Below are 15,772 nucleotides of genomic sequence, written 5' to 3'. Positions count from 1 at the left end.
AGTTGTGAGGTAACATATTTTCTCCCAAGCATTTGTCCACTTGTCTCCACTTGAGCTAAAAAAATTTGGTGCTCCTCTCAGAGTTTAAACCATATAACCCATAACATAACAAGGAGTCTCTCTCCACAAGGCTACCCCTCTATATGATAACTTGGTGTTATATGCTATTTATATGAAACTCACCACTTCAGAATTAGTTTCATTACTTTTATTGATAGCAATGTTTTTGGTAGTTATTTCTTCTTAGATATCATTGGTCATTTTATGTCAGTCCTGCATTGAAGCATAATCTTGTTCAATTAACTATTTGGCCCATGAAAAACTTTTAAGTTTTTAGGATAGATCTTCTATTTTTCGGCATTTTCTGTATGTCAGACTTGTTTTATGGGAATTTATTTGCATCTTACAGACATCTGACAATATTTTGCCCAATGTGAAATTTTGCAGGAGCAAATTGTTTCATTTGTGTCTTCTATTTTCTTACGGAGGCTGCTTCATCCTGGGGTTTATCATAACAGTGTTCTACGTACAACTTTACAAGATTATAACAAACACTGGACTAATTCTGAGTTCCAGTCCTTGACTGTTGATGGACTGAAAAAGGAGATCCTTTCGCTGATTGAACATGAGGTTTTATTTGCTTTCATTATTGTCATTTATTTCATTTTATCTTTCATTTCTCACCCAAAATTTTCTTCCCTATCTTTTCCATTTTTCTCAAGGAGAAAGTTGGTACACTGATCTACTGTGTTTTTATTAGGGTGTCCCTGAAAGTCCAAGTACATTAATTTATTGCTGGAAAAATTTTTGTATGCGCTATTTCCATTACTGGTGCAAGAACAGTGCACCATATGGTTTGCTTGTTGACTCCTCAACTGGTGCTGTTGGTCTAATCAGAAAAGATTCATTATCCTTGTTCCGCTGTTTGGAGGATATTGAGCTGCTTATCTATGGTATGCTTGAGAACCTTGATTTTCCTAAAGTGAGCTTGTGGACAAGATCCCTTTTTTTTTTTTTTCCCTTTTTTCTTTTAAGGAATTGCTTCTTATATTAACTTATATGTTCGTATATTTCCAGGTTCTTTTGATGAACTTGGTGATTTTGTGGACTCTGGGTTTGATCTGTATGGTGATGATCTAGAACGCGAAATTCTTTTTGAAGTGCTCCGATGCATTAGTAGTATCAGCCAACAACTGGGCAAAACTGCTTCAGCACTGTTTTATGAATCTCTTATTAGTGCACCAGTCATTTCATCTGAAGAAATTGTTCCTCGATTACTAAAGATCTTAGAGACTGGATGTAGTTCCTCGGTAGCAGCACTCCCTATATCAGATCTTGGAGCAGATGGTGCTTGGGAGAAGGAACTGGCTAATCACAAAATGTTGAGGAAATTTTCTGTTGACATGCTTTTGTCTCTTCATGCTTTGTGCAACAAAGCTAGCTCATGGAGCAGGGTTTTGGATGTCATAGAAAGCTATTTAAAATTTCTTGTACCTCAAAAAATGACACAGGGAGTGGATTCTGAAGTATTATTTAATATCAATACTTCCATTTTGGTCCAAGCTACTTCTCAAGTTGCAAAAGTGATGTTTGAATCTGCTTTGGACATTCTTCTCTTACTAAGCTATCTGGTGAACATAAGTGGGCAGGTCAGTTTTTTGTTTAATGAAGCACACTGGATATCTCATATGAATGCATGTGTGTGTCTTTTTTTATTTTTTTTTGGTCTGTGCACTGAGCATGAAATCTACAAAGTATAGTGTTGACTGTACTTCATTTTTTATCTCATAGATACTTCATAGTGTTGCTATGTGTTCCTCTGAACCATCAGCATGGAAAGCCTACAAGGAAAATGTGATCGAAGCCCATTACTAGCAATTGTCGACTATGGATGGGTCATAAAGAAAACATGATTGTCTTTATCAATTGTTATTTGTGATTTATAAAGTGACCAGCATTTCCACATTGTAATGTACTTCACATGGAACTGCTTTGTACCATATATTCACATTTAGAATGTGGCTATGATTGTGGAATCGGTTCTCTCTGTTTTCAAATGAAAATTCTGACTATGTGCTTTTTTTTTAAAGTCTCGGGATTAAAAAGAATAATTGTTACTTTTTGTTTTCATTTTTATTTTTATTTTGATAGGTAAAGAAAAGATCTATTGAAAAGAGGCACCAAAAGAGCGACTCAAGATATACAATACCTATACACCCACAGCCAAACCGGCCAATAAGTACAAGTAAACAAGCGCCCAGTCGAGTAAAAAAAACAACCTTAACTAGAGCCCAACCAATCAATGAAACTAAGTAAAGTTAGAGGGCGATCAGCTATAAACAACTTTGCCTCTGACCAAAGGGAAAAAGAAAAAAAAAATTTGAGTCTTTGAATCGAAAGCACATCATCATTGAAGGCCAATCTATTTTTCGCCTTCCAAACCATCCAAAAGATGTATAGAGGAGCTGCTCTTCACACCTTTTTATGTTTTGTGCCCACAAAAGAACCATGCTAACTAAGGAGAGTCTTCCTAACTGAAGAAGGCAACACTCATGACACCCAAACCAAGGTGAAGAACAATTCCCATAAGACCCTTGTTTTAATACAATGAAGAAGAAGGTGGTCTATAGTCTCTTCCTTCTCATGGCACAAAAAACATCTATTTGCCAGGGCCTACCCTCTTTTTTGAATTAAATCCAAAGTTAAAGATTTGCCCTATGTAGATTCCCAAGCAAAGAAGCTAATCTTGGGCTACACCTACACATTCCAAATGCAACTTGAGGGAAACAAAGAAGGTTTGGCTGGCTCTAGAGCATAGTAGAGGGATTTGACTGAGAACTTCCCACTCTTTGTTTTAGTCCAAAACACTCTGTCTTCCACATCACTGCACACACTCTTCCCATGTAGCTGCCCCAAGAAGATTTCCACCTTTTCCATTTCCCAATTATTAAAGGATCTGTTTTTTTTTTTTTTTTTTTGATAGGAAACGACAAAGAGATATATTGATAGAAATAAGAAGTACAAGAGAAGGATGAGAAATCCTCCCACCAAAGAAAAACTAAACAACAAGAATAAAAAAAAAAAGAAACTACAATGTAAAAACAAACAAACTCTCTAGGTTAGACCATCCCGTTGGAGCTACACACTGTTAGCCAATCTAGTTGTAACACATTAAGGGGAATGCCCTTAAAAACCATGGAACAAAAAGCCCAGAGAGAAGTAAGGAAGTGAATGGAATCCCAAAGATTCTCTGAATTCTTTACTTTATCCTCAAATATCCTTGCATTTCTTTCCCGCCACACAACCCAAATTAAAGTAGTGCACGCAGTTTGCCACAAAACTATCCCTTTCTTGGATAATCCAAAACCTTTATAATTGATGGACATCATGTGGGAGATGCTCCTTGGGGGAACCAATCCATTTTGGCTAACTGAAATAATCTGTGCCACAACCCCATCATCAAAGAACAATGTAGGAAAAGATGATCTACTAATTCTCCATGCTTCATACACAACTTATAAATGTTAGGACTAAGAGCTTTGTAGGGTCTTCTCAATTGTAGCAAGTCATTAGTATTTACCTTCTTGTGTGCCACTAACTAGACAAAGGACTTGACTTTAAAAGGGACTTGAGAATTCCATACAAACTTAATAGGGAAAACTGGAGAAGAATTGGAAAAGTGGGACAAGGCTAGAAAAAAAGACTTGACTGTAAAAAGCCCCGAAGAAGATAAAGACCAAGATCTCGCATATGAAACCGATGGGGATAAATGCAAACAATCAAGTGACCGCATGAGGCTTTCTAAATCTTCTATCTTAGAATCGGAAATGTTACGACGGAAATTAAAGTTCCAAGAGAAGGGGCGAACAGAACCGAGAATTGAAGATATAAGAATATTTTTATCCGTGACTACTCTAAATAGTCTTGGATATTGGGAACCCAAAGGTTGGTTCCCCCACCACAAGTCTTCCCAAAACTGAATTCTTTCCCCATCTCCTACCACAAACCGAGTATACTTGGAAAAATCCTGAAAGACTTGTGCAATAGCCTTTCAAGGACAATGATGTGACCATCTGACTATAGTGTTGGCATCCCAACCATTGGAATGTGTTCCATAAATGCTTAAAATGACCTGATGCCACATAGCTGAACTCTCCCTAGGGTACCTCCACAACCATTTCCCTAAGAGAGCGAGATTCCTTAGAGAAATCTTCCCAAATTCCAATCCCCCTTTTACCTTCGGATTACACACTATATCCCAACTAACAAGATGATCTTTTTTACCTTCCCCAATTATTAAAGGATCTTGACAAACAAGGGTTCCATCCCTCTTAGCCAAGGGGTCCCAAATATCCGCCACCCATGCTTACTTATCAACAGCTAAAGCAAACAAGGATGGGAATGACACACACAAAGGAGAATTCCCACACCACCTATCCCTCCAAAATCTCACCCTCTACCTATTGCCTACAAGAAAAGAAATCCTAGTACCTACAATGTCTCAGTTTATCCTTATTTCTTTCCATAACCCAACATCATACGTCTTTCTCACTTCCCGAGAACACCATCCCCCTCTTTCTTCCCCGTACTTTCCTTTAATCACTTGATTCCACAAAGCCTTTCTCTCATTTGCAAACTGCCAATTCCATTTACAAAGAAGAGCCTCATTGAGTGTGGAAAGACACTTGACCCCCAAACCCTCTTTTTTCTTACTTAAGCACACCAACTTCCATCTTACTAAATGAGGTTTTCGCTCCAAATTTCCACCTCCCCAAGGGAAATTCCTTTGAATTTGCTCTAGTCTCTGTCTAACTGAGCTTGGCATGCGTAACAAAGACATAAACCCCCTTCAGGGTTGTCTTTGGGTACCCTTTGTATATGTCCTATATAACTTAATGTATAGCATTCTTGTTTACTTATAAAATTTATCCTTTTATTTGTCAAAAAGAGTGTGTGTGGGTGGGTGGAGGGGTGTTGTTCTTGATGAGGAAGAGAGTGGTTGTCTTTTGGTTGTCCTATTCCATTCCTTCAATATAGATTTCAAGGCCTTTAATTTTGCCGCCAAAATAAAACTTGAAGAGCCATTAAAGTTGTCCCCCTCCCACCACAACTTCAAGAGATCCTTAAAGCCCTCCACCTTCAGCCACATATTCTCAAATCTAAAAAGGGAGGGAACTCTCCTCAGACCTCTGCCCTCTAAAAGAATCGGGAAATGGTTAGACACAGGTCTTGGAAAGACACATTGCATCGACCCATTAAAACGACAGTCTCACCCCTTATTCACTAAAAACCAACCTAGCCTTGACATTTGACTGATTGTTCACCCCTCCACTCCAAGTAAAGGGCCCCCCCCCAACAACGGCAGGTCTTTTAACTCTAAGTCTTCCATTACCTTAGTGAACCTTCTCATGTCTGAGTTCAAACTCCCTTCCCTGCTATGCTCTTCACGACATCTAATTGAGTTAAAATCCCCAACAACACACCAAGGTCACTCCAAAGTCCCTTTATGGCCCCCAACTCATCCAAAAAACACTCCCTATCCCTCCTTAGAGTTGGGCCATAAACCTCAATAAAAGTCCACCTGAAGCCATCCTCACAATTCTTAAAATGGCAAGAGATTGAGAACATGCCTGCTTCCAATTCAACCAATTCCAACACCCTATTATCCCAAAAAAACCCACTATACCTCCAACAGCTCCCCTTGAGTTCATAGTTCCCCATTCTAAGAATCTCCCTACTCCTAAATTGTGAACGAGACCCCTTGACATTTCTTGGATCTTAGTTTCCTGCAAGCAAACCAAATCCACCTTATTCTTTTTTATCAAAGCTTTGATCACCTTCCTTTTGTCTCTATCATTAGCCCCTCTTACATTCCAGGAAAGCATTCGAATCTTCATCTTGACCAACTTATTATTTTCTTGTTATCATGTGAAAGATAAATATCATTTCTAACGGTTCATTGTTCTATTACACATCCCTTCATGAAGTACCTTGGTTAGAACATCTTCTAACTGTTTTTCGGTAGGTACATAAGGCATGCAGATCAGTCCGGCTTTTGGCTTCTCCTTGATGAAGTGACAGTCCACTTCAACATGCTTAGTTCTATCATGTTGAGCTGGATTATGAGCAATGTTAGTAGTTACCTTGTTGTCACAGTAGAGCTTCATTGGCTTCTTACTAGAAATTCTTAGGTCTTCAAGCAATTTCTTCAGTTTCAGCCCGACTTCTTGCAACAATAGACTGCTTCTTGCTCCTCCAATTCATTAGGTTTCCTCCTACAAAAGAACAGTCACCTGAAGTAGATCTCTCATCTGTTATGCTCCCAGTTCAATCGGCATCTGTATAGGCTTCAACCTAAAGGCTATTGTTGCCTTTTCCTGGACTCCCTTTTAGGTACTTAAGAATTCAATAGACTGCCTCAAGGTGTTCTTAATTTGGAGAGTGCATGAATTGGCTCACAGCAGTCACTGAATAAGTTTTCACACAAGCTTATGATAGTGTTCTTTGTCAGCACACCGACACTCTTTTTAGTAACCCTAATTTGCAAGTACAATCAATTGGAGTCTCAATTATTTTACACCCTAGCTATCTAGTTTCTTTGAGCAAATCCAGTGTATACTTCCTTTGTGATGCAAAAATACTTTCCTTTGATCTAGCAAGCTCCATTCCCAACAAGTACCTCAACATTCCCAAATCCTTGATCCTAAACTCTTTAGCCAAAAAATTCTTCAATCTCTCTAATTCAACTCATCTCTAGTAAGGATGATATCATCCACGTACACTATTAGTATAACAAGCTTGTCATCACTAGAATGATTGAGAAGAGAGTATGATTTGCCTGGCTTTGTGAGTGCCCATGGCTTCTAATAGACTTTGCAAATCTGTTAAACCAAGCTCTTGGTTCCATAGGAATTAGTTTTTTTCAACCTGCACACCTTTCACTTCCAAATCTTCTTTCAAAACCTAGTTGTAAGACATGTAAAGTTATTCCTCTAATTCACCATTTGGAAAAGCATTCTTGACATCTAATTGTTGTAAAGACCAATTCAAGGTGGCTGCAAGGGATAAGAGAGCTCTTATTGTATTCAATTTTGCAACCGGTACAAATGTCTCTTGGTAGTCAATCCCATAGGTTTGTGTCAAGTCTTTCACAACCGACCTTGCTTTGTACCTTTCAATGGATCCATCTGCATTGTACTTCACAGTGAATACCCATTTACAGCCCATGGGTTTCTTTCCTCTTGGTGCATCCACAAGGTGCCATGTCCCATCATTCTCAAGTGCCCTCATTTCTTCCAAAACAGCTTGCTTCCACTTTGGAATAGCCAAAGCCTCCTATACGTTCTTTGGAATTTCAACACTAAATAGATTAGTAGTAAAGGCTCTCATAGTGTGAGATACTCTATGATATGAGACATCTTTAGCAATAGGATGTTTTGTTTTTTTTTTTTATGGGTAAAAAAGTAATTGTATTAAAAAGAAAAGCATAGACGATGTGTACAAGGAAACAAAAAACAAAAAAGTGCAGACACACAAAAACAACCGCACCTTACAGAGTTCTTAACCAATCTACAAAATCAAGCATCGACAAGGAGCCCTCCCCAATATACAATCTTACCCAATCCCTAATATACAATCTTACCCAATCCCAAAATAGATACAAAAAAGAACTTTTTAAAGAATGATCTGAACATTCACAATTCTCAAAGGCTCTCCTATTTCTTTCCCTCTAAATAGACAAAAAAGGCATAATGGAGCAACCTTCCAAGCCTTTTTCCTTTTTCCACCAACAGGAAAGCCTCCCTAACTCAAGAGTAAACCTCTCACCGAAGAGTGCATCACCCATTGAACACTGAATAAAGCAAAAATAAGATGCCACAATATACAAGCTTTCGGGTAATGAAGAAGAATATGAACACTCGTTTTTTCTTCTTCTTTGCACATGTGGCATCTATTAGACATCTTCCACCCCCCATTTTTGAGTTGATCTAGAGTCGATATCTTGACCCTAACAGGGACCTAGGAGTTCCAGACTATACTATGAGGGAAAGGATCCACTCCTTTACCAGTCAAGGAGGAGTAGAAGAACCTAACAGAAAAAATACTACTCTTTGTGTCAACTCACTCCACTGAATCCTCAGTATCCATAGAAATAGAATGATCATATAGCCTCCCAAAGAAGATGTCTATCTCCTCCAGCTCCCAAAAGGGCCTTATTAGAGGTTCCAAGACTTCTAAATCCTAACCCTCCTTTCACTTTTTCCAAACAAACAACCGACCAGCTCAATAGATGGGGTTTGTTAACCAGAGCTCCCCCACTCCAAAGGAAATCCCTTTGAATCTTTTCCAATCTAGCTGCTACCCTCTTAGGAATGACAAAAAGAGACATAATAAATCGGTAAACTAGATAAGGTGCTCTTAATCAAGGTTTGTCTTCTGCCTTTTCAGAGGCTAGCCTTTTCTAAAACCTCTTCTCCACCCCTTCCCAAACCTTAGAAAGCTTATTGGGAGCTCCAAGAGGGAGACCAAGATAGGTGGTTGGGATGGCTCCCACCTTGCAACCTAAAACCTCTGCAAGCTCCTTCAAATTTGGGACATTCCCTACTGGAATCATCTCACTTTTCCCTAGATTGATCTTCAGCTTTGAACAAGCCTCAAACCAGATAAAAACCCAACTTAGATACTCAAGGTTTTCCTTACTAGCATCACACAAGATTAGTGTGTCGTCTGCAAACGACAAGTGAGACACCTCCACTCCCACACCATTCCTCCCTTTGACTAAAAAGCCATTAATGAACCTACCTTCCTTTGCCTTAGAGAGCAAATGGAAAAGAGTCTCCATCGCCAAGATGAACAAGTAAGGAGACAAGGGATCTCCTTGTCTCAGCCCTCTAGAGTTATGGAAAAAACCTGAAGGGGAGCCATTTACCAAAACAGAGAAGCGCGCTGTTGAAATACACCATCTGATCCATCCTATTCACTTGGAGCCAAACTTCATTTTCTCCATTATTGCCAGGATAAAATTCCAATTAACATGGTCATAAACCTTTTCGATGTCCAGCTTGCATAAGATGTTTAGCAATAGGATGTTTAGTACAAACCCTGGTACCTTTCCTAATACTAATTGGAACATTTAGATCATCACTAGAGGTATTTCTGCATTAGAATTATCAGAGGAAAGAGATTTGGCAGTTGGAATAACAAATGGAAGACATTTAGGGGTTGGAATACCTATTTTTTCCAAGGTACATACACTTGGATGTGATGTTTGGTGAATTGTAAGAGGTTGATATTCCATGCCTTAATCTTTCTTCCTCCTTAAGTAGACATGGAGTTCGATGTAAGGTTGTTCAAGTAGTGTTTCTCCCCTTGAATTTGAATTTAGTATAGCCACGGGTAGTTCAAGTTGTGTTTCTCCACTTGAATTTGAATTTAACATAGGCATAGGTAATGAACTTGAAATTTTACAAAAAGAATCTTCCCCAGTAATTCTTTTCCCCTTAAAAGAATGTTTTTATAAAGTCAGGCTTGTTTTTGAAAAAAGTAACATCCGTACTCACAGAAGATCTTTTAGAAACTGGGATCATAGCATTTAAACCCTTATTGAGTTGGGGAATAACCAAGAGACACACACTTGACAGACCTAGGGCCAAGTTTGGAACGGAGTTATTTTTGGATACGAACAAATGCTATATGCCCAAAGGCTTTTAATGGGACAGGGTTAAAAATATTTTGAGAAGAACTGCAATAGGGCTTGAAATTTCAGAATTCTAGTAGACATTCTATTTGTCAAGTAAGAAGCCATAAGGACTGCCCTACTCCAAAGGTACTTATGAACTCCCATGGTAACCATAATAGCCCTAGTCACTTCTAATAGGTGTCTATTCTTATGTTCAACAATTCCATTTTTTTGTGGTGTGTCAATAAATGAGAATTGATGAACAATGCCTTGTTCTTTCAAGAAAGGGCCAAAAATGGTAATGAAGGGGGTTGGCACACTAAAGAAGTGAGAGAAGCTTTTAGTGTGAAGATGCAGGAAGATATTATGAGGAGATGTAAAGAGTTAAATAGTAAAACTTCCACTGTGGTTTGAATGGTGAAAGACTAAATTATGCTTGGATAAATAGGTACAGAAAGGACCTTCAGAAGAGTCTTTTTCTGTGCTGCCCAGCATAGTCTCTTTCAAAAATGTTAAGACTAGCAGATTTTGGGAATATAATGTGTGTTTGATACATACACACAAACACTTATCTATAGCACAACTATCTTAATTCCTTATCAATACAAGAAAGGAAAGATTGAATCACAGCGGGTAAGATATGTGGGCTTAGAAGGTTTCCCAAATGTATGAACCCAAATCAGAAGCAACCAGTCCTGAAGAAGGTACCAATATGCATACATCATTGCATGGAAGAACCTAGCTCAACCAGATCAAGAGCCCTAACCAAGCCCTACTGACCTCCTTTGGCTCTGGCTCATCACAATTCCAATCTCAGCTTTCTTTTGCCATTTGTAAAACTTAGTTATCCCCTGCCTTGCATCCTCAGTCCTAGGCCTTGTGCTTAACCCATAAAGCTTTCAATAGAAAAAGGGAATACGCAAGATTGTATTTTTACTATTCTATTTTAATAGAAACTACTTGCAAATCTATTGACTATTATTTAGAAACTAAAAGAAATAGAAACTTTCCAATATAACAAGAACAGAAACTCAAGCAAAATTCAATCCTACCATAATAGAAGTCTCAAGTAGGACAATGAAACCAAACTATCCTTGTCTTCCCCTTCTTGAGAATAAATCCTAGGGGTTCATTCCTTATCATTTCCTTAGTCTATTGAAATCCAAAGCAAGTTCTTCCAACCATTCTTCCTCATCCCATGTGAATGAATTGATTATGGACAAGAAGAAATTTACTTGGCATAAACCTCGCCTATGAAACATGTGATTTGCAATGATTTCAACTCTTGCATACTCTTAGAGACCCTTTGTCTTGAAATCTGTTTTCCACTCATCTTCATGGCCTTCTTTGACCAAATTCAATCACACCAAAACTAACCTCGAAAGTAGGTAAACTTTTTATTCAGGTACCTTGAGTGTCAACTCCTCATTCAACTTACATACTAGTGGGTAATGAAATTTCTACAACCCCTTTGCTTTGGACAGCATACTCTATTTTCAGGGGTGCAAGATAGGGAGTCTTCCTACCACCTATTTGGGTCTCCCCCTTGGAGCCCCCTACAAATCCACTAGGGTATGGGATTCAATAGAAGAAAGATTCAGGAAAAGGTTGTCTCTCTGGAAAAGGCAATACCTTTCCAAAGGTGGCCGTCTTACCTTGTTAAAAAACACCCTCTCCAGCCTCCCAACCTACTTCCTTTCCCAATTTGTGATCCCTAAGAGGGTGTGTACAAGGCTTGAAAAGATCCAAAGGGATTTCTTATGGGGCGGTGGTGCCTTAGAGAACAAGCCTCACTTAGTAAGTTGGAAGGTTATCTGTGCTGCTAAAAAGGATGGAGGCTTGGGCATTCGCAATCTAGCTATTTTTAACAAGGCCCTTCTTGGGAAGTGGTTGTGGAGGTTTGCTAATGAGAATGAGTCCCTATGGAAGCAAATATCTCTAGTAAGTATGACCTTCAAGATGGGGGATGGTGCTCCAAAGGTGTAAGAGATCGTTATGGGGTGGGGGTTTGGAAGGCCATCAGAAATGGTTGGGAGAGCTTCCGTTCTCACTCCCGCTTCTTTGTAGGGGATGGCACTAGAGTGAAGTTTTGGAAAGACTTGTGGTGTGAAAACCAATCCTTGGAAGAAGCTTTCCCCACCTTGTTTAATCTCTCTGTCAACAAAGATAGCTGGGTTGCTGAGGCCTGGGAGGAAGACGGAGTTGGGGGAAGTTGGGCGCCTCGTTTTAATAGACACCTTAATGATTGGGAGGTGGGAAAAGTTGGAAGCTTGTTAGGCAAGCTCCTCCCTATGACCATTAGAAGAGGTGTGAACGATTCGCTCCGGTGGAAAGAGAACAAGAATGGAACCTTTTCAGTTAAATCATTTTATAGCTCTCTCTCAAGGGGCATCAAAACCCCCTTCCTGGCCAGAACTATTTGGACGCCTTGGGTCCCAATTAGAGCTAGCTTCTTTGGTTGGGAGGCGGCTTGGAGTAGGTTGCTCACCACTGATCGTCTGAAGAGATTCGGTTGGAGCATTCCCAACAGGTGCTTTTTGTGTAAAAAGGAAGAGGAAACCATAGATCACCTTCTTTTGTTTTGTGAAAAGACCAGAATGCTATGGCTTTTGATTCTCTCCCTCTTTGGGGTGCAATGGGTGATGCACTCCTCTGTGAAAAAGAACCTCCTGGGTTGGCATGGTTCTTTTGTGGGCAAGAAAAGAGAGAAAGCTTGGAGAGCGGCCCCCCTCTGCCTGATGTGGACCATTTGGAAAGAAAGGAATAGGAGGGCCTTCGATGATATTGAGAGGAACGACCAAAATATTAAGTCCATTTTTTTGTACACTTTTGTGAATTGGGCTAGGGTATATATAAAGGAACACACTTTCTCTTTGATAGATTTTGTAGATTGGCTAGCCACCAATTAAGGGTGAGGCTTGTTTGCCCTTTGGTGTTTTACTTCTTTGTATCTTGGTATACTCCGTGTATACTCTTTCCTTTGCCTTTTGGCCTTTAATGAAAATACTTTACCTATAAAAAAAAAAAAGGTTAGCATAAAGATTCCCATTCTCCTTATTCTCTCTTTCAAACTCCTTATTGGTATGAGCAAACCTGAAGAGGTTAATGATCCAACCCTCACATCAAGGAAAATAGGTGAACAATACATGAGTTAGAGAATATATTAGTAGAGATGCTCCTCAGATTCCCAGTCAGAAACATTGCGGCAAAAATTGAGGTTCCAAGAAGAGGTTGAGGTGGAGGGAGCTAATCTGGTTTGAATCTCTTCTTGGGCTTGCGTTGCTTCACCTGGGATTACCTCTTTGGTTTTCTTTTTTTTTCTTCTTGAGATCATTCGCCTTTTGCATGTAAAGGGCTTTTACTGCTTAATTATTAGAGATTGCTCAAATGGCAACAGTTTCATGTACATATACATCTGTGGTGTTGTCCCTAAATGAGTTAACAGACAATTAACATCCATTTATCAATGTATAGCATGGAATTTGTGGTATGCCAAACTTACACAATAAAGTTTCTTATATTTAAGGTAAAGTATACATATGTTTGTTCTACCATACTAATGTTACTAGAATTGGGATGAAGCTTTTTCACTGTAAAAAAAAAATGTTAAACAGACAATTTAATGAGTAATATCAGATGTTAAAGCTGGTTTCCTCAAGTAATCATTTTAGGGCTAGTAGTTTGTGAGTGGAACTTCTGTGGATACATGATCTGTAGTCATAGTTGGGGTACCATGTTCCTTATCACCTGATTTAGGGCCTAGGAGAGTGGTTCTAACCAGGAGATGACTCCACAGTGCTTTTGGGATGCCCGGGCAACTAGATATGTTGTTTCTGGAATCCTGTTATTCATTGACTCAGTTAACAGAACACAAACTTATAGTAGATAAGTCCTACCAAGAAAATCATGTAAGCCAAAGGATCGATGTCTTTAGATAATTAGATCATATAGTTTGTAAAATTTTCCACACTTTTTTTTCCATATGATTGGATAATTTGGATTTACTAATTTATAGCAACCAGGAAGCTGGATGATCTAAAATTTCTTAACTTACACTATAAATTTATATTACATCTTTCTATCTATCTGTCTTAATCCTATGGTTTCAACAGTGGTTATAAATAAGAGAAAAGCTATACAACTATAGGATCTGATAAACGAATTCAAACCTCTTTTCTAGTCTGTTGCCTTAGTTTTACCACTTTGTTGAATTAGGCAGTAAAATGTTGGCTGCCATGTGGATGCCTTAATCAGTCTGATACATCATCTTTTTTTCTGTTCATATTGTAGTAAATTGATCATCTTTAATTCTTGTACTTACCTTTTGCTTTTATGAGAGTTTCCAAAATATCTTGGTTCCCTTCATCGAAGGTTTTTTTTTGCTAGGATGGACAATTTCATTGCATTTATTAAATTTAGATGGCAAATTTCTATCCTTTGCAGATCCATATGTTGCATGATGATATATCCAGAATACAGCTTGAGTTGGTTCCAATGATTCAAGAAATTGTTACTGAGTGGCTTATCATTCATTTCTTTAGCACCACACCTTCTGAGTCACCTGCTCTTGAAGATTTCAGTTCTCAACTTTCATCATTACAAATTGGTAGGTTTATGCTTTGGTCTGCCATCAAAATGCCACTATTTTCTGCTTCTGTTGGTTATACAGATACACTAATATGATCTAATAATAGATAAAGTTATTACTTTTATCAAGTATTCCTTCAACTCATTGAGATATGGTTTCATACCATTTTGGCTTCTCTGCGGTTACTGGGCGGGATACAATGCCCTTACATTGTTGCCATGACCCTGATCTCATTTTCTTCATGGTCCAGATAGCAACATTGATAGAAAATCATGGAACGAGAGGCTTGGAAAGTGTGACTTCACATTGGCTTTTATGCTATTACTAAATATTCGAAGTTCCTCTGGAGATCTAAGCCACCTCTCTTTAAGATCCCTTCCTAGTCCCCGCAGCTTTATTTCTTCAGTACGGGACTTTACTAGCTGGATGATTTGGGGCAGTACTGGAGAAGAATCATCTGCTTTCTTTAGCCATTCAACTGAGCTTGCATCAATCCTACTTAAGCATGGCCAATATGATGCAGTTGAGGTCTGTTTATATGCCTTTAATTTTTTATGATGAGAATCTTTTTCTTTTTTCCCTTTTCTTCTTTTTCTTTGTGAATTCTACTGAAACTAGCCCCTCTTTCTCCAAGTACCTACTTACTATCGTGGATGCCCATTCACACAAGGAAAAGTTATCTGGAAGTATCCAAAGTAGTGATGGTGGATGGTGCACACTCCATCATCTTCTAGGATGTTGTCTTCTTGCTCAGGCACAAGGTGGCTTAAATGGAATACAGAAAGAAAAGAAGATTTGTGAAGCTGTTCGCTGCTTCTTCAGGTATTTAGTATTCTGTAAATTAGTTTATAATTTCATTTTTCCCACCAGGAAGCTTTTTCTCTAGATTGCTAGTGAAGTCGGTTAGGAGGGAAGAGAACAACAGGGTGATATGGAAGGATTCTATGAAAGGCATGTTTTCAATTAAATCTTTCTATTCAGTTTTGGAACCCAAAAGCCCCCTTTCCAACAAACATCATTTGGAATCCGTTGGTCCCATCCAAATTGAGCTATTTTTCTTGGGAAGCTAGTTGGGGAAAAGTTTTGACTTCAAATCAGCTCCAAAAAAGAGGGTGGCCACTTGCAAATAGATCATTTCTTCGTAAACTTCAGGGGGGAATCTATTAATCATATTTTGCTTCACTATATCAAGGCAAGAATTCTATGGCATCTGTTGTTCTCCTTATTTGGTATAAAACAGAAGAGAAATATTGAATTTTTTTTAGATAAACTGGGCTAGCTCCATAATTGACTAGAGATCAACTTTAGGATATTGCACCTATGTATGAGGGAATCTAGTTAATTGGCGAAGCAAGAAACAGTCTATTGTAGCTCAAAGCAACGTAGAAGCAGAATTTAAAGCTATTGCACATGGAATCTGTGAAGCCATGTGGTTAAAGAGACTCCTAAACGAGATGCAAATTCCAGTAGAAAATACTATGAAGATGTTCTGTAACAATCAAACT

At 38.7% G+C, this 15,772-nt stretch overlaps 1 protein-coding gene across 2 annotated transcripts in view; it reads left to right on the top strand.

Annotated features, from left to right (window-relative positions):
• The window catches only part of LOC100250223 (nuclear pore complex protein NUP160), a 56,986-nt gene that overhangs the window by 21,389 nt on the left and 19,825 nt on the right, over positions 1 to 15,772 (top strand). For both annotated transcript variants that reach the window (XR_785530.3, XM_010649923.3), the window contains exons 10-15: positions 448 to 630; positions 761 to 953; positions 1,078 to 1,649; positions 14,123 to 14,285; positions 14,518 to 14,795; positions 14,902 to 15,089. Coding sequence is in view for 1 of the 2 variants with exons in the window: in XM_010649923.3 (XP_010648225.1) it covers positions 448 to 630; positions 761 to 953; positions 1,078 to 1,649; positions 14,123 to 14,285; positions 14,518 to 14,795; positions 14,902 to 15,089 (1,577 nt within the window). In the remaining variant the exon portion in view is untranslated. The remainder of the gene's footprint in view (positions 1 to 447; positions 631 to 760; positions 954 to 1,077; positions 1,650 to 14,122; positions 14,286 to 14,517; positions 14,796 to 14,901; positions 15,090 to 15,772) is intronic.

Source organism: Vitis vinifera, chromosome 3, assembly GCF_030704535.1.
Source record: "Vitis vinifera cultivar Pinot Noir 40024 chromosome 3, ASM3070453v1".
NCBI classification, from domain to species: Eukaryota; Viridiplantae; Streptophyta; class Magnoliopsida; order Vitales; family Vitaceae; genus Vitis; species Vitis vinifera.
The sequence above is the reverse complement of the archived record's forward strand: the minus strand, read 5'-3'. Positions and strand labels throughout refer to the sequence as shown.